Source organism: Brassica napus, chromosome C3, assembly GCF_020379485.1.
Source record: "Brassica napus cultivar Da-Ae chromosome C3, Da-Ae, whole genome shotgun sequence".
In the NCBI taxonomy this organism is placed as follows: domain Eukaryota; kingdom Viridiplantae; phylum Streptophyta; class Magnoliopsida; order Brassicales; family Brassicaceae; genus Brassica; species Brassica napus.
Genome location: NC_063446.1, coordinates 51,614,970 through 51,636,644, shown reverse-complemented (window position 1 = coordinate 51,636,644; position 21,675 = coordinate 51,614,970). Strand labels below are relative to the sequence as shown.

The 21,675-nt window shown below is 37.0% G+C and overlaps 2 protein-coding genes and 1 long non-coding RNA gene across 3 annotated transcripts; all 3 read left to right on the top strand.

The window, feature by feature from the left end:
- Positions 1 to 3,760: 3,760 nt before the first annotated feature.
- On the top strand, positions 3,761 to 4,585 carry LOC125584000. Its single transcript, XR_007321011.1, has 2 exons — positions 3,761 to 4,258; positions 4,361 to 4,585. It is a non-coding gene; the product is annotated as an uncharacterized LOC125584000 (long non-coding RNA).
- A 4,415-nt stretch (positions 4,586 to 9,000) lies between these two features.
- LOC125583159 lies at positions 9,001 to 10,070 on the top strand. The gene is made up of 5 exons (XM_048749755.1): positions 9,001 to 9,191; positions 9,271 to 9,397; positions 9,490 to 9,777; positions 9,872 to 9,910; positions 10,002 to 10,070. Exons 1-5 carry the CDS (start codon positions 9,001 to 9,003, stop codon positions 10,068 to 10,070), a joined length of 714 nt encoding a protein of 237 aa, XP_048605712.1.
- Positions 10,071 to 16,131: 6,061 nt separating this feature from the next.
- Positions 16,132 to 18,332, top strand: LOC125583999 (high affinity nitrate transporter 2.6-like). Its single transcript, XM_048751699.1, has one exon. The coding sequence runs from the start codon at positions 17,501 to 17,503 to the stop codon at positions 18,146 to 18,148; it is 648 nt and encodes a 215-aa protein (XP_048607656.1). The 5' UTR covers positions 16,132 to 17,500; the 3' UTR covers positions 18,149 to 18,332.
- Positions 18,333 to 21,675: the final 3,343 nt, after the last annotated feature.

Below are 21,675 nucleotides of genomic sequence, written 5' to 3'. Positions count from 1 at the left end.
CACAGACTGTTCTTGACTACATTGTATTCTTGTAATTTTGGCTCAGTGTCATCAGTCACGGACTGTTTGTAATATTGCAAGACTTTGGACGTTTGTAATATTGTCTTGAAAGACTTTGAAACTTTGTATTATTGTCTCACGGATTGTATAATTATATTGTGCCATTTGTATTATTGTCTCAAGACTTCCTAGTTTTATATAAAGAGGTCTTACTTTTCTTTCATTATTGTCGCAAGTGCCTCTTCTTCCATTCTCTTCATCTCTTGAAAGCGTCTCTTCTTCCATTCTTCTCAATCTGTTCATCTCTTCCAAGCGCCTCTTCTTCCATTCTTCCAAGTTCTATATAATTATTTATTTTTAACACACACAACTTCATCTCTCTTTCAACTCATATATGGCATCTTCTTCTCATACCAATTTAGAGGAAGTAGATGATCAAAATTTTGATCAATATTTTGATCAACATTTTGATCAAACGTTCGAAAATCTTTTCATTCATCAACAACCTCAACAAGAAGAAAGGAAAAGAAGAAAAAAAAATGAGTTTATATCGAACGAAATCGGGAAGCAGGCCATGTACGTTTATGGGATGACTATTTCAGTGAAACTCCAACATATCATGCAAATCTATTACGCCGCCGATTTAGGATGAACAAGGCATTTTTCATGCGTATTGTTGATCGACTCTCCAATGTAAGTACATTTCTTTCAACAAAGACCGGATGGACTTGGAAGGCTTGGTCTATCTACACTTCAAAAGTGTATAGCAGCTATCCGTGTTTTGGCATATGGTACTGAGGCTGATACGGTTGACGAATACCTCCGGCTTAGAGAAACTACTACTCGGTCATGTTTTGGCATATGGTACTGAGGCTGATACTATCTCACCGATGGTATTTATCCGAAATGAGCAACTTTTTTCTAATCTATTCCAATACCACAAGGGCCGAAAGCGGCTTTATTTGCTCAGCATCAAGAAGCTGTCCGAAAAGTTGTCGAGCGTGCTTTTGGAGTCTTACAAGATCGCTTTGCCATCGTTAAAAATCCAGCACCTTTTTGGGATAAAATCAAAATTGGGAAGATTATGAGAGCATGTATCATACTCCATAATATGATAGTAGAAGACGAACGAGATGGATACACTCAATATGATGTTTTAGAGTTCCAACAAGGGGAAGACAACGGAAATTCACATGGGGATCTTATGTATTCTACAGATATCCCGACAAATATCGTCAATATGATGGGTGTTCGAACTAGAATTCGTGATAGACAAATGCATCAACAGCTAAAAGCTGATTTGGTTGAACATCTCTAGCGTAAATTTGGTCATGATGAAGACAACAACTGAGCGCAAATGTTTGTTTTAAATTATTCTCGTTTTTTTTCTAATCTTTGTTTTAATGGTTTTTTTAATCTATGTTTAAAATTTTATTTTTAATATGTTTTATTTGATAAATATATTTTATGTTTAATTAAATTTTCTTTAATAATTTTTTTTAAAAAAACCCCAAATTAAGAACCTACCATTGAAGCTCAAAAACTAAGACTATATTAACTACAATTTCTTAACTACCATTAATTAATAAAAAATCATTAAGATACCCAATTGGGCTCTTAGTGTTAACCATGTTCTAACCACTCTGTGTAAAAGTGACAATTGTAATTTTTTTATTATAATTGTTTCGTATTATATAATTACATATTGATTTTGAAGTCAGGTCACAAAAAGGAGAAAACTATGGGGTGAAAAGGTTTTCTGGTGAAAGGAGTGTTTGAAAAGGCGACACCTTTTACTTTTATTTGTTGTTTAAAGACATATTTCAATGGATGTCTATTGGATTTTAGAAAAAATAAATAAATAATTTTAATCATAGAGAGTTACTAATCGACGGTTAGCAGTCTGTTATGTCTTCGTCAGGTCTACCAAGTTGCAATTTTTATTAATTGAAAGACCTGCAGCGTGACACATGTATAACTAAAACTTGCACAAACGATGAGTCGGGCCTGGTAGTACTCCCATATTACCCATATATATCTTCCATCAAATATTTTTTTAATTTTCTTAAAGGAACATGCTACATTTCTCGGTTACAAAAGAAAACATCCGACATTTCTACGGCTATATATATGGTACGAAAAAATAAATCTAACAAAAGTAAAAGCAAAGGCGTGAGAAAAACAAGACGAACAACGCTTCTTCTCCAATTCCTTGGGAACAATAATGGCTCACCGTAATGAAGAAGAAGGATCTATTGGGACCTCCAGTCTGATGATCCAACGGCTAAGTTTGCCTTGCCAGTCGACTCAGAACATAAATCAAAAGTGTTCAAACCATTGTCATTTGCGAAACCACACATGAGAGCTTTCCACTTAGGATGGATCTCTTTCTTCACTTGCTTTACTTCAACGTTTGCCGCCGCACCTCTCGTTGCCATCATCAGGGACAATCTTGATTTGACCAAAACTGATATAGTAAACGCAGGAGTCGCCTCCGTTTCCGGGGCCATTTTTTCAAGGCTTGCTATGGGAGCGGTTTGTGACTTGCTCGGGGCTAGGTACTTATAAAGTTCCTACACTCCACTTATATTTATAACAGAATTAGTTTAATGGTGAAACCATTTTGAATATATAATATCTAGCGTACATAACGTACATACTGTACACATGCATTAGATATAGGATCCACCAATGTGAACAATCCAAATCATGATGGGAAAATACATCATACATATCTCGCGATTTATGCTTAAACTTTATTATCCACATATACATCACATTTTCCACGGTTAATTTAAATGGTCTCCGACTAGAAATAAAATTAAATCTACATTTTACTAATTAACCAATAAAATTATAAAATAAACACAGGTACGGAACCTAATGCTGTCGGCTCCAGCAGTGTTCAGCATGTCTTTCGTAGCTGACGCTGGTGGCTACTTATCCGTCCGGTTCTTGATCGGTTTCTGTCTAGCCACCTTTGTGTCATGTTCATACTGGACCAGTGTGATGTTTACTGGAAAGATCATTGGACTCGTCAAAGGATGTGCCGGTGGTTGGGGAGACGTGGGAGGAGGCGTGACTCAGTTACTCATGCCGATGGTCTTCCACGTCATCAAAGTCGCTGGAGCCACTCCTTTCACGGCATTGAGGATCGCGTTCTTCATCCCCGGCTTTCTTCAGGTCATCATGGGGATTCTAGTGCTCACTCTTGGACAAGATCTTCCTGATGGAAACCTAAGTACTCTGCAGAAGAAAGGAGACGTTTCCAAAGACAAATTAACCAAGGTACTAAATGAAGCAAGTAAATCACAGTTTTATAAATTAGTCAAACACTACAAGAATTTATCAAAATAGCTGCGGACTGGCGAAGGTATTTCCGTAGCCAAATAATTTAGCGACAGAAATGGCGAAAGATAGTGACGGAACACATAATTTTATTTTTATAGCTAAATCCGTAACAATTCGTAGCAATCCGTAGCTATATAGCTAGGGACAGATTCCGTCAGCGATCCGTAGCTAGATAGCTACACTTTAGCTACAACAAAAGTCGTAGCCAACATTATTCTATTTAGCAACAACTAGCTACAAATACTAATTAATATCGCTAAATACCAACAACATTTTTATCCTAGCAAATCTGTCGCACGTTGAAAAATATCATATATCTATACAAAAACATATAATTTTTATATAATATATTTTTGTATATATTTTATTTTATTAATATCAGTTTGTATATGTTGTTTTAATATTTGTCAATTTATTTCAAACACAAATTTCAAATTATATATATTTGTAATGTGTAGTCATTTATTATATATAAGAATGATATATTATAACTTTACAATGCATAAATTTGACAAAAATATTTTTTATGATTTATATATCCAAATATATTAAGAATATACTAGTTTAATGAAACTATTTGACACAAAAATGAAACTAATGGCTAGACATGTTGGTTTAAGTCTAATCAATTGTAGTAATTGCCAAGCAATATTGTTAGGTTAGCATTAACACAAGCTTTCTCACGTATCTACCTCTCTAGACTCTAAAATAATTATTGTGGCATTGATATCAAATCTACAACGAGGTGAAGAGTAGTTCTTTCTTCATCTGTCCCAACCGTATCTCTATTTTCACTCCAAAGCAAGTTTAAGCAAAATTCTAGCAAAGGAGCTTCAGTCCACTTCTCTTTAACTGGCTGATTTGGATTCTCTCAGCCCCAATTATATTTTGGATCACGTGAAATCAGGTGATGGAGTTTACTTTTTTTTTTAATTAAAATATCAGGTTACATTACCAAAAGACATTCGAAGGACATAATCATTTTAAATTAGTTAACATATGATTGCAGGTGGTGTAGTTGCTATTCTCAAGGGGACAAAGAAATAAAATCTTGTGTTTTTGATACCCGTGACAAGGAAAGAAATTAGTTCACAATATAATTATCAGTCCAACGTACGGTTGCACACTGGTCTTGGTAAATTTCCTGAATTTATCTTCTTCATTTTTTTGCTTTTGTTTCGGTATTGTTATAATCAACAAAATATTATTTTATTCTTTATTTTTGCTAATTAAAGTTTTTTAAAACGTTATATAAACAATTTAAAGAATAGTTTCATTATTTACATATCTATATGTCTTGTGAACGTAGTAAACATTCTTTAAAGAACAATTCATTATTTATAACTAAAAATATTTCTTCCTTTAGGTAAAATGTAATACAACAACAATATTTTTCAAAACAGAGCATGGATGTATAAGAGATTTGATACAGTGACTAATACCATATCAGAAAAATTTCTCAATGGTTTAGAATCATTTTTGAGATTCGCTCAAAACCAACCTTCATACAAAAACAGAGGAGATCTATTGTGTCCATGTTCGAGGTGCTTAAATCGAAAGCGTTTAGACGCAGATATGGTGGGAAATCATTTATATGAAAGGGGGTTTATGGATTTCTATTTTATATGGACGAGCCACGGAGAGCAGTGTGGCTATTCTGGTGAAGCATCAACAAGCAACATTCAAGATCATGTTGATGAGGGCACAAATTCTCCAGTGGAGAACATGATTCATGACGAATATCAGGAGACTAATATACCATACGGTGGATCTGATGAGAATGTTTTTGAGGAGCCATCTGGAGATGCAAGTATATTCTTCAAGAGATTAGAGGATGCACAACAACCAATCTACGAGGGTTGTGCTGAAGGGCTTTCTGGACTATCATTGTCTTCACGACTCATGAATATAAAGACTGATCATAATCTGTCTGAGGTGTGCATGAATGCAATCTGTGATGCGTTCACCGATTATCTACCAGCGAATAATCGAGCTCCAAAATCATATTATGAGATTAAGAGGTTGACACGGTCGTTGGGATTACCGATGCACAAGATAGATGTTTGTGAGGACAACTGCATGTAGTTCTGGAAAGACGATGAGAAGTTACTGAAATGTCGTTTTTGTGGAAAAGATAGGTATAAACCAAAAGCAGAAGGTGGAGGAAAAAACATCCCTTATCAGAGGATGTTTTATATGCCTATTGGAGATAGGTTGAAGCGTTTATACCAATCAGAGAGGACTGCATCACACATGAGATGGCATGCAGAACATTTGTCTCCCGAAGGCGAGATGCATCATCCATCAGATGGGGAAGCATGGAAACACTTCCAGAAGGTATATCCTCAGTTTGCTTTGGAACCTAGAAATTTTTATCTCGCCTTATCGACCGATGGTTTTAATCCTGGAGGAATGCATAGTCAAGATCATTCTGTGTGGCCTGTTATAGTCACGACATACAATTTGCCACCAGATATGTGCATGAAGAGAGAGAATTTGTTTCTTTCTGTTTTAGTTCCTGGTCCTAAGCATCCAAAGAAAAGTCTGGATATCTACTTACAGCCGTTGATTGAAGAGTTAAAGATTTATGGACAAACGGCATAAACACTTATGATGTGTCGAAGAAACAAAATTTTGTGATGCGAGCAGTCTTGATGTGGACGATAAGTGATTTTCCAGCATATGGTATGCTTTCTGGGTGGATGACCCATGGACGACTTGCTTGCCCATATTGTCTTGAAGAAACAGAATCTTTCTGGTTAAGAAATGGGAGAAAACATAGTTGGTTCGATTGTCACAGGAAATTTCTCCACGAAGATCATCCTTACCGTAGAAATGTGAGGAGTTTCACAAAGAACAGATCAGTTAGAGAACTTCCACCTTCGATTTTGAGTGGTGAAGAAGTTCTTTACGAGAGAATCAACCAGATTGATGGGTTGAAGGGTTCAATTGTTTTGCGGAGGTAATGGACATATACCTCGCGATATCGATGGTTATGGTGATTATCACAATTGGATAAAGAAGAGTATTTTCTGGGAGTTGCCGTATTGGGAAAATCAGTTGCTTTGACATAATCTCGATGTTATGCATATTGAGAAGAATTATTTTGACAATATCATGAACACGGTATTGAATGTGTCTGGGAAGACAAAAGATAATTTGAAATCAAGGTTAGACTTACCCGCTATTTGTAACAGAAAAGGATTAGAGGTGACAGAAGATGGGAAGTTGCCATTTCCGGTTTTTAGATTATCAAGTGAAACAAAAAAAATATTTCTCCGATGGTTGAAGCGAGAGATTAAATTTCCGGATGGATATGTTGCGGATATTTCAGCTTGTGTGGATGAAGAAAATGGGAAGCTTGCGCACTTAAAAAGTCACGATTGTCATGTTATTATGCAACGTCTACTTCCGATAGCCTTTTCAGAACTACTTCCACGAGAGGCCCATAAAGCAATATCAGGTACTTAATATATTTATATTATCTAGTTTCGCATACTGACTTTGCTTAACTTATTTTACATCAGAACTCTGTTGATATATTTTATTTAACATAACTTTGTGTACAGATATAGCGCTATTCTTCAGAGATATTTGTGGAAAGACTTTGAAAAAAGCGATGTCGAAGTAATGAAAGACAATATTGCTGTGAAGACTTGTAATCTAGAAAAAAATATTCCCTCCATCATTCTTTGATGTGATGGAACACCTTCCCGTTCACCTACCTTACGAAGCTGCATTAGGAGGCCCTGTTCAGTTCAGATGGATGTATCTATATGAACGACAAATGAATCATCTGAAACAGAAAGCAAAAAACAAGGCAAAATATGCTGGGTCAATAGTTGCTCATTATATCACAGAAGAAATCTCCCAATTTTCTTCTTACTATTTCGCAGCAGATGGTCGAGGTACACATCATCATCAGACGACTCAAGGTGAAATTCAGTTCACATACGATTACCCAGATGTTCCTAGCATGTTTCAGCCTATTGGAAGGGTAAGTGGTAAATCTAAAGAAGCATGGTTAACCGAAGAAGACGCTCACATCTTACATACATTTCTTCTGCTCAATTGCGAAGAAATCGAACCTTATGAGAGGTATATACAAAAATCATATAACATAATAATAATTATTATCTAATACAAGAAATAATATTAATTTTTTTTATCATAAATGTAGGTTGTATGAGGATTATATGCATATACACCAACCAGGCATTACAGAAAAAGAGTTGACATTTGCAAAAGAAAACGATTTTGCATATTGGTGTAGAGATTATGTAAGTTTTAAATCATATTTTCTTAAGTAGAATAAGCTAGCTATATATTAGGCATTGATATTTAATCAATTTGAATCTATTACAGATCAATGATGTCGAACATAAGGATCCAGGAAACTCTGTTTCTTTTTGGTTGCTTGAGTTTGTCCAAGGGCCAAAGCGACATTATAAAACATGGCCAATGTTTATCTCAAGGGGATACAAATTTCACACATATGATCATGGACAACACAAGAAAACGATGAACTATGGAGTTTGTGTTCGAGGATCACCAGACTCGGAGTTCTACGGTATTATAAACGAGATATTTATGATCGAGTATCATGGCGCTGTCGGTCTTAAGACAATGGTTTTTCGGTGTAAGTGGTTTGACCAAACAATTGGACAAGGAATGCGGAGACACCCTTCTGGCATTGTTGATATATGTCCAAAGAAACACTATCATAAGTATGATCCTTTCATTATAACTAATCAAGCTGATCAAGTATGTTATATTCCTTATCCTCGTATTAGACAACGCAACGAAGAATGGTGGGTATGTTCAAAGGTCATTCCACGTGGTGCTCGATCATCCCTGCAAATGATTGATTTAGCTCTACAAGATGACAACTACAACCAGATTGTTGCACCTGTTGATCTATTAGATGTAGCGGAACATGCTGTTGATGCTGAAACCGATGATGAAATGGAATTAGATGATCCAACAATAGATGAGGAGCCTACACTAGAAGATCACTATGAAAGTCCAAATGATGGTTCTTACGGATCCGAATAATTTCAGGTACACAAACTTTTATATATATATATTGATATAGTGAAGTTTTAGAATTTATCATAAAGAAGTTTTAATTTTAGAATTGATTACAATTAAAATATATATAGAATCTAACAAATTATAAGGCATACTCGGGTCTTATTGCCTTATTGATTACTTAATGTAATCAAATAAAGAAATGCGAGGAATAAATCATCAACTGCTCCATATAACGAGGGATTTGCCGCTTGAGAAATCTTTTTTAACCCCAAAATTGTGAAGCCGCCCAATTATTCACCAAAATTTTTAGTCTCCGCCATAAATCTTTCCCAAATCTCGGACAAGATATTTTCTTTCTAAAGTCTCTTCTTCTCCGCCAAAACTCTCTTCTTCTCCGATAAATACCCACCTAATTCCACTTCTCCTTTACGAAAAATAACAGAGCCTCTCTCAATATATCAAGGTTCTTCTTCCAAAATCTTACACTTTAGGTTTATATTTTCTAATAGATTTGGAGTTAATTGCTTATACCAGTCTATTTAGGGTTTATATTTCGAAATCGATGTGATAGTTTTATCTCAGACACTGTACTAATGTCTTTGAAATCCTTGTAGTATGCAACCACCAAGAAGAGGAGGTTTCCCCCCAAGAGCTACCGCCGGACGAGGTGGACCCAGTTTCGTGAAGAACACAAACCCTTGTGCTCCACCGGGGTTTCCACTGCGAAGCATTGAGGAACTACTACAAGCACCTGCACGAAGAAACCAGCCAACTCTCCACCCTGAGAAGAAAGATGGTGCTCTTTGGTAAGATATACTTCTGACAGCAATTTATAAATTTGTAATAATAGTTTCATTTACTAATTGTTCTGTTTCTTTGTGATAGGATATCAATTGACAATGAGGTCAAGTATGATATAAAGAGGGCTTTTTCCAACGATTTTGAAGGACCTTGGTTGAATCTCAGTCTGGTTCCTCCAGAGCAGCAAGACAAGTGGTGGTCTGATTTTGTGGTAAGATTCATATTGGTTGTTTCCCTTAACTACCTCTTGTTTAGATTAGATCTATTTTGACATCATATTTTGCTTTTCTTTTTTGTTCCCAGCAAAAGTGTTACTGGGATTCAGACCACCATAATTTGGTGAAGGTTCTTTGGACAAAACAACTAAGGAGAATGATCTCAAACAACATCAGCAAGGGAAAGACAAACAACAAAAAGCCCAACTTTGTCTCTGATAACAACTGGAAGTTGATGTGGCGACACTGGAACACTCCTCAGGCACTTCATGTTAGCACCACAAACTCCAAGAACAGGAAATCAGAGCGTGATGGAGATGGTATACATCAACACATCTCAGGTTCCAAATCTTATGCCAAGATCAAATATGAAATGGTATAATAAACTTATTCTTATTGTCTTATTCTATCTATTTGCGTTTCTATATTTTTCTTGTGGGTCTTTTAATCCATTTGCCTTATGTATATAGATGATGGAGTTGGGTGAGGAGCCAGCTATCACTGACCTGGTGCGGAAGACTCATATGAAAAGTGACGGCACGTTTGTAGACAAGCGTGCAAAGAGGATTATTGAAGAAGTTGAGTCTATTGTTGTTTCAGAACACCCCAGCACTGATGAGACTGATAGCCAAGGCTCCAACTCAGAAGCATCAATCACACCAGTTATGAGAGATGAGGCTTTTTACAGGGTAAATGTTAGATTATTTTGTGGTAGCTCGCTATAAAATAATCTAACATTTACCCTGTAAAAAGCCTCATCTCTCATAACTGGTGTGATTGATGCTTCTGAGTTGGAGCCTTGGCTATCAGTCTCATCAGTGCAGGGGTGTTCTGAAACAACAATAGACTCAACTTCTTCAATAATCCTCTTTGCACGCTTGTCTACAAACGTGCCGTCACTTTTCATATGAGTCTTCCGCACCAGGTCAGTGATAGCTGGCTCCTCACCCAACTCCATCATCTATATACATAAGGCAAATGGATTAAAAGACCCACAAGAAAAATATAGAAACGTAAATAGATAGAATAAGACAATAAGAATAAGTTTATTATACCATTTCATATTTGATCTTGGCATAAGATTTGGAACCTGAGATGTGTTGATGTATACCATCTCCATCACGCTCTGATTTCCTGTTCTTGGAGTTTGTGGTGCTAACATGAAGTGCCTGAGGAGTGCTCCAGTGTCGCCACATCAACTTCCAGTTGTTATCAGAGACAAAGTTGGGCTTTTTGTTGTTTGTCTTTCCCTTGCTGATGTTGTTTGAGATCATTCTCCTTAGTTGTTTTGTCCAAAGAGCCTTCACCAAATTATGGTGGTCTGAATCCCAGTAATACTTTTGCTGGGAACAAAAAAGAAAAGCAAAATATGATGTCAAAATAGATCTAATCTAAACAAGAGGTAGTTAAGGGAAACAACCAATATGAATCTTACCACAAAATCAGACCACCACTTGTCTTGCTGCTCTGGAGGAACCAGACTGAGATTCAACCAAGGTCCTTCAAAATCGTTGGAAAAAGCCCTCTTTATATCATACTTGACCTCATTGTCAATTGATATCCTATCACAGAGAAACAGAACAATTAGTAAATGAAACTATTATTACAAATTTATAAATTGCTGTCAGAAGTATATCTTACCAAAGAGCACCATCTTTCTTCTCAGGGTGGAGAGTTGGCTGGTTTCTTCGTACAGGTGCTTGTAGTAGTTCCTCAATGCTTCGCAGTGGAAACCCCGGTGGAGCACAAGGGTTTGTGTTCTTCACGAAACTGGGTCCACCTCGTCCGGCGGTAGCTCTTGGGGGGAAACCTCCTCTTCTTGGTGGTTGCATACTACAAGGATTTCAAAGACATTAGTACAGTGTCTGAGATAAAACTATCACATCGATTTCGAAATATAAACCCTAAATAGACTGGTATAAGCAATTAACTCCAAATCTATTAGAAAATATAAACCTAAAGTGTAAGATTTTGGAAGAAGAACCTTGATATATTGAGAGAGGCTCTGTTATTTTTCGTAAAGGAGAAGTGGAATTAGGGGGGTATTTATCAGAGAAGAAGAGAGTTTTGGCGGAGAAGAAGAGACTTTAGAAAGAAAATATCTTGTCCGAGATTTGGGAAATATTTATGGCGGAGACTAAAAATTTTGGTGAATAATTGGGCGGCTTCACAATTTTGGGGTTAAAAAAGATTTCTCAAGCGGCAAATCCCTCGTTATATGGAGCAATTGATGATTTATTCCTCGCATTTCTTTATTTGATTACATTAAGTAATCAATAAGGCAATAAGACCCGAGTATGCCTTATAATTTGTTAGATTCTGTATATATTTTAATTGTAATCAATTCTAAAATTAAAACTTCTTTATGATAAATTCTAAAACTTCACTATATCAATATATATATATATAAAAGTTTGTGTACCTGAAATTATTCGGATCCGTAAGAACCATCATTTGGACTTTCATAGTGATCTTCTAGTGTAGGCTCCTCATCTATTGTTGGATCATCTAATTCCATTTCATCATCGGTTTCAGCATCAACTGCATGTTCCGCTACATCTAATAGATCAACAGGTGCAACAATCTGGTTGTAGTTGTCATCTTGTAGAGCTAAATCAATCATTTGCGGGGATGATCGAACACCACGTGGAATGACCTTTGAACATACCCACCATTCTTCGTTGCGTTGTCTAATACGAGGATAAGGAATATAACATACTTGATCAGCTTGATTAGTTATAATGAAAGGATCATACTTCTGATAGTGTTTCTTTGGACATATATCAACAATGCCAGAAGGGTGTCTCCGCACTCCTTGTCCAATTGTTTGGTCAAACCACTTACACCGAAAAACCATTGTCTTAAGACCGACAGCGCCATGATACTCGATCATAAATATCTCGTTTATAATACCGTAGAACTCTGAGTCTGGTGATCCTCGAACACAAACTCCATAGTTCATCGTTTTCTTGTGTTGTCCATGATCATATGTGTGAAATTTGTATCCCCTTGAGATAAACATTGGCCATGTTTTATAATGTCGCTTTGGCCCTTGGACAAACTCAAGCAACCACAAAGAAACAGAGTTTCCTGGATCCTTATGTTCGACATCATTGATCTGTAATAGATTCAAATTGATTAAATATCAATGCCTAATATATAGCTAGCTTATTCTACTTAAGAAAATATGATTTAAAACTTACATAATCTCTACACCAATATGCAAAATCGTTTTCTTTTGCAAATGTCAACTCTTTTTCTGTAATGCCTGGTTGGTGTATACGCATATAATCCTCATACAACCTACATTTATGATAAAAAAAATTAATATTATTTGTTTTATTAGATAATAATTATTATTATGTTATATGATTTTTGTATATACCTCTCATAAGGTTCGATTTCTTCGCAATTGAGCAGAAGAAATGTATGTAAGATGTGAGCGTCTTCTTCGGTTAACCATGCTTCTTTAGATTTACCACTTACCCTTCCAATAGGCTGAAACATGCTAGGAACATCTGGGTAATCGTATGTGAACTGAATTTCACCTTGAGTCGTCTGATGATGATGTGTACCTCGACCATCTGCTGCGAAATAGTAAGAAGAAAATTGGGAGATTTCTTCTGTGATATAATGAGCAACTATTGACCCAGCATATTTTGCCTTGTTTTTTGCTTTCTGTTTCAGATGATTCATTTGTCGTTCATATAGATACATCCATCTGAACTGAACAGGGCCTCCTAATGCAGCTTCGTAAGGTAGGTGAACGGGAAGGTGTTCCATCACATCAAAGAATGATGGAGGGAATATTTTTTCTAGATTACAAGTCTTCACAGCAATATTGTCTTTCATTACTTCGACATCGCTTTTTTTCAAAGTCTTTCCACAAATATCTCTGAAGAATAGCGCTATATCTGTACACAAAGTTATGTTAAATAAAATATATTAACAGAGTTCTGATGTAAAATAAGTTAAGCAAAGTTAGTATGCGAAACTAGATAATATAAATATATTAAGTACCTGATATTGCTTTATGGGCCTCTCGTGGAAGTAGTTCTGAAAAGGCTATCGGAAGTAGACGTTGCATAATAACATGACAATCGTGACTTTTTAAGTGCGCAAGCTTCCCATTTTCTTCATCCACACAAGCTGAAATATCCGCAACATATCCATCCGGAAATTTAATCTCTCGCTTCAACCATCGGAGAAATATTTTTTTTGTTTCACTTGATAATCTAAAAACCGGAAATGGCAACTTCCCATCTTCTGTCACCTCTAATCCTTTTCTGTTACAAATAGCGGGTAAGTCTAACCTTGATTGCAAAATTATCTTTTGTCGTCCCAGGCACATTCAATACCGTGTTCATGATATTGTCAAAATAATTCTTCTCAATATGCATAACATCGAGATTATGTCAAAGCAACTGATTTTCCCAATACGGCAACTCCCAGAAAATACTCTTCTTTATCCAATTGTGATAATCACCATAACCATCGATATCGCGAGGTATATGTCCATTACCTCCGCAAAACAATTGAACCCTTCAACCCATCAATCTGGTTGATTCTCTCGTAAAGAACTTCTTCACCACTCAAAATCGAAGGTGGAAGTTCTCTAACTGATCTGTTCTTTGTGAAACTCCTCACATTTCTACGGTAAGGATGATCTTCGTGGAGAAATTTCCTGTGACAATCGAACCAACTATGTTTTCTCCCATTTCTTAACCAGAAAGATTCTGTTTCTTCAAGACAATATGGGCAAGCAAGTCGTCCATGGGTCATCCACCCAGAAAGCATACCATATGCTGGAAAATCACTTATCGTCCACATCAAGACTGCTCGCATCACAAAATTTTGTTTCTTCGACACATCATAAGTGTTTATGCCGTTTGTCCATAAATCTTTAACTCTTCAATCAACGGCTGTAAGTAGATATCCAGACTTTTCTTTGGATGCTTAGGACCAGGAACTAAAACAGAAAGAAACAAATTCTCTCTCTTCATGCACATATCTGGTGGAAAATTGTATGTCGTGACTATAACAGGCCACACAGAATGATCTTGACTATGCATTCCTCCAGGATTAAAACCATCGGTCGATAAGGCGAGATAAACATTTCTAGGTTCCAAAGCAAACTGAGGATATACCTTCTGGAAGTGTTTCCATGCTTCCCCATCTGATGGATGATGCATCTCGCCTTCGGGAGACAAATGTTCTGCATGCCATCTCATGTGTGATGCAGTCCTCTCTGATTGGTATAAACGCTTCAACCTATCTCCAATAGGCATATAAAACATCCTCTGATAAGGGATGTTTTTTCCTCCACCTTCTGCTTTTGGTTTATACCTATCTTTTCCACAAAAACGACATTTCAGTAACTTCTCATTGTCTTTCCAGAACTACATGCAGTTGTCCTCACAAACATCTATCTTGTGCATCGGTAATCCCAACGACCGTGTCAACCTCTTAATCTCATAATATGATTTTGGAGCTCGATTATTCGCTGGTAGATAATCGGTGAACGCATCACAGATTGCATTCATGCACACCTCAGACAGATTATGATCAGTCTTTATATTCATGAGTCGTGAAGACAATGATAGTCCAGAAAGCCCTTCAGCACAACCCTCGTAGATTGGTTGTTGTGCATCCTCTAATCTCTTGAAGAATATACTTGCATCTCCAGATGGCTCCTCAAAAACATTCTCATCAGATCCACCGTATGGTATATTAGTCTCCTGATATTCGTCATGAATCATGTTCTCCACTGGAGAATTTGTGCCCTCATCAACATGATCTTGAATGTTGCTTGTTGATGCTTCACCAGAATAGCCACACTGCTCTCCGTGGCTCGTCCATATAAAATAGAAATCCATAAACCCCCTTTCATATAAATGATTTCCCACCATATCTGCGTCTAAACGCTTTCGATTTAAGCACCTCGAACATGGACACAATAGATCTCCTCTGTTTTTGTATGAAGGTTGGTTTTGAGCGAATCTCAAAAATGATTCTAAACCATTGAGAAATTTTTCTGATATGGTATTAGTCACTGTATCAAATCTCTTATACATCCATGCTCTGTTTTGAAAAATATTGTTGTTGTATGACATTTTACCTAAAGGAAGAAATATTTTTAGTTATAAATAATGAATTGTTCTTTAAAGAATGTTTACTACGTTCACAAGACATATAGATATGTAAATAATGAAACTATTCTTTAAATTGTTTATATAACGTTTTAAAAAACTTTAATTAGCAAAAATAAAGAATAAAATAATATTTTGTTGATTATAACAATACCGAAACAAAAGCAAAAAAATGAAGAAGATAAATTCAGGAAATTTACCAAGACCAGTGTGCAACCGTACGTTGGACTGATAATTATATTGTGAACTAATTTCTTTCCTTGTCACGGGTATCAAAAACACAAGATTTTATTTCTTTGTCCCCTTGAGAATAGCAACTACACCACCTGCAATCATATGTTAACTAATTTAAAATGATTATGTCCTTCGAATGTCTTTTGGTAATGTAACCTGATATTTTAATTAAAAAAAAAAGTAAACTCCATCACCTGATTTCACGTGATCCAAAATATAATTGGGGCTGAGAGAATCCAAATCAGCCAGTTAAAGAGAAGTGGACTGAAGCTCCTTTGCTAGAATTTTGCTTAAACTTGCTTTGGAGTGAAAATAGAGATACGGTTGGGACAGAAGAAGAAAGAACTACTCTTCACCTCGTTGTAGATTTGATATCAATGCCACAATAATTATTTTAGAGTCTAGAGAGGTAGATACGTGAGAAAGCTTGTGTTAATGCTAACCTAACAATATTGCTTGGCAATTACTACAATTGATTAGACTTAAACCAACATGTCTAGCCATTAGTTTCATTTTTGTGTCAAATAGTTTCATTAAACTAGTATATTCTTAATATATTTGGATATATAAATCATAAAAAATATTTTTGTCAAATTTATGCATTGTAAAGTTATAATATATCATTCTTATATATAATAAATGACTACACATTACAAATATATATAATTTGAAATTTGTGTTTGAAATAAATTGACAAATATTAAAACAACATATACAAACTGATATTAATAAAATAAAATTTATACAAAAATATATTATATAAAAATTATATGTTTTTGTATAGATATATGATATTTTTCAACGTGCGACGGATTTGCTAGGATAAAAATGTTGTTGCTATTTAGCGATATTAGTATTTGTAGCTAGTTGTTGCTAAATAGAATAATGTTGGCTACGACTTTTGTTGTAGCTAAAGTGTAGCTATCTAGCTACGGATCGCCGACGGAATCTGTCCCTAGCTATATAGCTACGGATTGCTACGAATTGCTACGGATTTAGCTACAAAAATAAAATTATGTGTTCCGTCACTATCTTTCGCCATTTCTGTCGCTAAATTATTTGGCTACGGAAATACCTTCGCCAGTCCGTAGCTATTTTGATAAATTCTTGTAGCGTTTGTTCAATTGCATTATCATATCAAATATACTAACGGGGAATTAGTGAGAATTGTTTTTTTTTTTTGTTGGTTATTATAATTCATATATTTTGTCTGTTATTGGTATATAGATTCTACAGTTTTAAGGAAATTCATTATAGTAATTTTTAGTTGTAATATTTTTTGAAATTCACACTTATTAATTTGATGACTTCTAAATCCTGTTTAAAATGTGATTTTATAATAATTCTAATAAAATTTAGTTTTATAATTTAAGTTATTAATCACAAGAATATTATGGATATTCATTGGCTTTCTTAAAGTTGTTAACTTTCTACAAACTTAGCATAGCTCTATGAAAATTTAACAAATATCCGAACATTGAAATTTAACCACCTCTGTCAAAATTGAAGTCTCACTAATCCCTTAATATTCTTTTCAGATTTAAGTTTCTTCCATTAAGAGTAACTTGACCTATTTGTTTTCTTTACGTACATAAGCTTTCAACTTAACTTGACCTCTAATTTTCTCAGATTTAAGTTTCTTCCATCACAAGTAACTTGACTTGCTTCTTTTGTTTTACTTGTATCAGGTTTCAACTCGAACTCCATACAGCTGGTATGATAGCAGCCAGCTTTGGTATGGCTAACTTCTTCGCCCGTCCTATTGGTGGCTTGGCATCAGACGTGTCGGCTAGGTTTTTCGGTATGAGAGGGAGGTTATGGACCCTTTGGATCTTACAAACTTCTGGTGGTGTTTTCTGTGTTTGGCTCGGCCGTGCCATTTCACTTCCTATAGCTATTTTAGCCATGATGCTTTTTTCCTTTGATGTAAAAGCTGCTTGTGGGGCCATCTTCGGCATCGTTCCTTTTGTCTCGCGCCGCTCTCTAGGAATAATATCAGGACTGACCGGCGCAGGAGGAAACTTTGGGTCGGGTCTAACTCAACTGGCCTTTTTCTCGTCATCAAGATTCCATACTGCAGATGGTTTGTCGCTGATGGGAATTACAACGATGATATTTACGCTTTTGGTTGCGTTTATACATTTTCCACAGTGGGGAAGTATGTTTTTAGGACCAACAAGTGACAGTAGAACATCAAAGGAAGAGCATTATTATGCGGCGGAGTGGACTGAGGAAGAGAAGCTGCAAGGATTGCATGAAGGCAGTCTAAAGTTCGCAGAGAATAGTAGATCTGAAAGAGGCAAAATGGCAGCTCCGGACAGCACCTCCACACCGCTGGAAAATGAAAATCCGGCTAATGTTTAGTTATGGAATATTATTTTCATCTCCTACATAACTACACATAAAATAAGTGTTCTATATATATCCAAGGAGCACAAATACATTCATTTCATCAAATTGAATTAATTTTTTTTTTGTCTGGCTTGTTTCTTGTTATATATGAAGTTTTATTAATTCAAAGTAATACATTCATTTCATCAAATTGACATGTTTCTTAGTTTGTATGTAGATATTACTTATTGATCATTCAAACTAAAATATAAATATTTCAAAATGATCTTTTTTTTTTTGTGTGTTTCAAAAAAGATCATTTTGAAATATTTATATTTTAGTTTTATCTAACCAACCTCCATAATTGCTTAGTCCAACATTAAAATCACATTGGGAACACGAATTATTTATTTACATAAACTCGTACATGTCAAAGTTGACAAAAGATAGTTCGTAGCTTATTTTTTCATGGCAAGATATAAAGAATCATTGTTTTTTTACAATTTTTTTTATCTTTCTTTGTACTAGGTGAGTTTACTTTTTGTAAAAAAAATTCCATACAGTATAATATATATATATATATATATATTTTGACATCTAAAGCTACATATATTATTAAGAAACTTCAAGGTGGTTGGCTGCTAGGGCCATCCATTCTGGAAGTTGAGAGTTTACATGGGAAAACAAAAAACCTCGAGAACGACCACCTTTTGTAAGGTGATCGGCTCGGACGTTCTGTGAACGGAGAATAAAAGAAATAGAACAAAAGATGAACATAGAACGAATAAGATGGAATTCATCGAATTCAGCCAACAATGATGGCCATTTGTCTTCGTCGTCTTCTTCGAGGAGACTGACAAGCTTTAGGCAGTCAGTCTCGAAGGTCACAGAGCTATGGTCTAGCTGAATAGAGGATCGCATGGTCCACAACAGAGTTTGGAACTCCGCATGTAGGGGGGTTAGGACTTGGTTACTAGCGAATGAACCATAAGTCGTCATCCCATCCTCGGTCGCCAGGACCATTCCTCCACCAAAACGAGTATCGTCTTTGTGCCAGGAGGCGTCTGTGAAGCATACCAGGCCGATTCTTGGTGTAGTAGGAGGAGGTTCGCACCAGCCACCTCCATCGTCTTCTTCATCGGGCTTCTCAATTATTTGAGCAATGCGCCAGCTCTCCGTCTTGGACTTGGCCAGTTGGATCGTCTCTAGTGGGGTGGTATCTTTGCCATTAAAAGCTTTATCATTACGGGCTTTCCAGATGTACCAAATCACCCAAGGGACTGGAGCTAGGAGATTGTCGAGGATCCCATGCTCCCTTACTCGCCATAGGACATAGTCTAGATTACTATATATTGAGTTACACGGGAACGATCCCGGAGCATGCGGTATGTCTGCCAAAGCCCAAGCTTTGACTGAGGGCAGGCAATCAAAGAGAAGGTGGTTTGTTGTTTCTTCGTCCGCTCCACATCTCGGGCAGGTCCTGTCGTTGCCGCAATGTTTATTGGAGAGAGCGTTGCAAACCGGTACACAATCGGTTATAGCCTGCCAGATAAAGTATTAGATCTTCTTGGTAGTCTTTAGTTTTCAAGCACGACCTTGGAGAGAGGTGATGCTAGGTTCCAAGACTTGTGCAGGCTCCGAGGGTTCTGTTGTTGCCATGGCCAGTTCATAACCAGATTTTACAAAGTAAATACCTGATTTGGTGAAGTTCCAGAAGTAGATTGCTGCTCTGGGAGTTCGCGTCGGTCTGAGACTCTTAATGAGGGGAATGTCACTAGGACGAACAAGTTCCCGTAAGCGATCAAGCTTCCAAGTTTTCGAAACAGGGTCTAAAAGGTCCGCGATTTTAAGCGATGGGTTTAAGGAAGGGCCGCAGGTTATTGCTGGTCGTGCCGGAGTTGTTGGGAGCCAAGGGTCTGCCCAGACAAGGGTATTGTGTCCCGTTCCTATAGATTTTCGAATGCCACTTTTGAGCAGGGGTTGAGCCGCCATAAGATTTTTCCACACGTAGGAAGGGGTACTCGCTTTGTTGGCATCTAACGGGTTCGAGAGACGATAGTATATACCTTTGAGGACTCGTGCCAAGAGAGAGTTTGGGTATTGTAAGAGTCTCCAAAGTTGCTTCGTAAGTAATGCGAGATTGAAGTTTCTAAGATCTCGGAAACCTAATCCTCCAGCCCCTTTCGGAGCGCAGATCTTTTTCCATGCAACCCAATGAAGCCCGCGATTGTTATTCTTGGTACTCCACCAGAAACGAGATATTGCGTTTGTGAGTTTACGGATAGTCTCCTGCGGCAGTAGGAAACATGACATTACATATGTGGGTAGAGCTTGTGCCACGGACTTAATCTGAACTTCTTTTCCGCCTTTGGACAGGAGCTTCGCTGACCATGAGTTAATACGACTTTGTAACCGGTCTTGGATGAAAGCAAAAACCTGTTTCTTGCTCCCACAGATTTTTTCTGGTAGCCCAAGATAGACACCCATGCCTCCTTTTCTCATGATGCCTAGGGCCTGTTTTATCTCTGCTTTCCTGTCTTCGGGTACCTTGTTCCCGAACAATATAGAGGATTTATCAACATTGAGCTGTTGTCCAGAGGAGCAGCCATATGTGTTGATAATTTTCATACACTCTGCACATTACGAGACCTCTGCTTTACAAAAGAAAAGATTGTCGTCTGCAAAAAGGAAATGGGAAATTGGGGGACTTCCTCGAGCTATTTTCAGGCCTGTGATTCTGCCTTCTCTCTCCGCACCTTGTATCTGAGAGATAAGAGCATCCATGAGAATAATAAAAAGAAAATGCGATAGGGGATCGCCTTGTCTAATTCCTCTAGTCGGGGAGATATTTCCTTTCGGCTCTCCATTGAGGAGGACTTGGTAGGAGACTGAAGATATACATATTTTGATCCAAGATACCCATTTTTCTGCAAAACCCAGTTTGAGAAGCAGAGATTCCAAAAAGGACCATTCAACCCTATCGAAGGCTTTGCTCATATCAGTCTTAATGGCTAAGAATTTGGCTTTGCAGCTTGGGTGTTGGGGTCAAAAACGGTTACGATGAAGTTGACATTTGAATGTACGTAAAAAATAAGCAAGAACTTTTTTACGAAAAAATAAATCTTCGAAAAAGATTTATTTTTACGAAGAATCTTGCCGAGAAAACACATTCACGAAAAATTGAAGAAAGACTCGAACAAGGTTGCCGCGTAGCAACCAGCGCACAAGCTGGTCGCTACGTAGCGACCGAAGCTCTCGTCGAAGCTCGGTCGCTACGTAGCGACCGGAGCTCTCGTCGAAGCTCGGTCGCTACGTAGCGACCGAGCGCGAACACGGCTCGGTCGCTACGAAGCTCGGTCGCTACGTAGCGACCGAGCGCAAACACGGCTCGGTCGCTACGTAGCAACCGTGCTTTCTTAAAGCGTCGATACGACACGAATCCATTCATTCTCTTCTACTCTTTAATGCTATCTCCCAAAAACCGTGGCAAGCCCATTTCATGTTTCTCGTCATTTGAAGTCAACCATCGAACTTTACGATAAAAAACGCGGAAAGTTCTT

Coding starts and splice junctions, on each gene's coding strand:
- LOC125583159 (XM_048749755.1), top strand. CDS start 9,001: ATGCAACCACCAAGAAGAGGAGGTTTCCCCCCAAGAGCTACCGCCGGA. Junction 9,398..9,489: donor AGTGGTGGTCTGATTTTGTG/GTAAGATTCATA, acceptor TTTTGTTCCCAG/CAAAAGTGTTACTGGGATTC. Junction 9,778..9,871: donor CCAAGATCAAATATGAAATG/GTATAATAAACT, acceptor TTATGTATATAG/ATGATGGAGTTGGGTGAGGA.
- LOC125583999 (XM_048751699.1), top strand. CDS start 17,501: ATGATAGCAGCCAGCTTTGGTATGGCTAACTTCTTCGCCCGTCCTATT.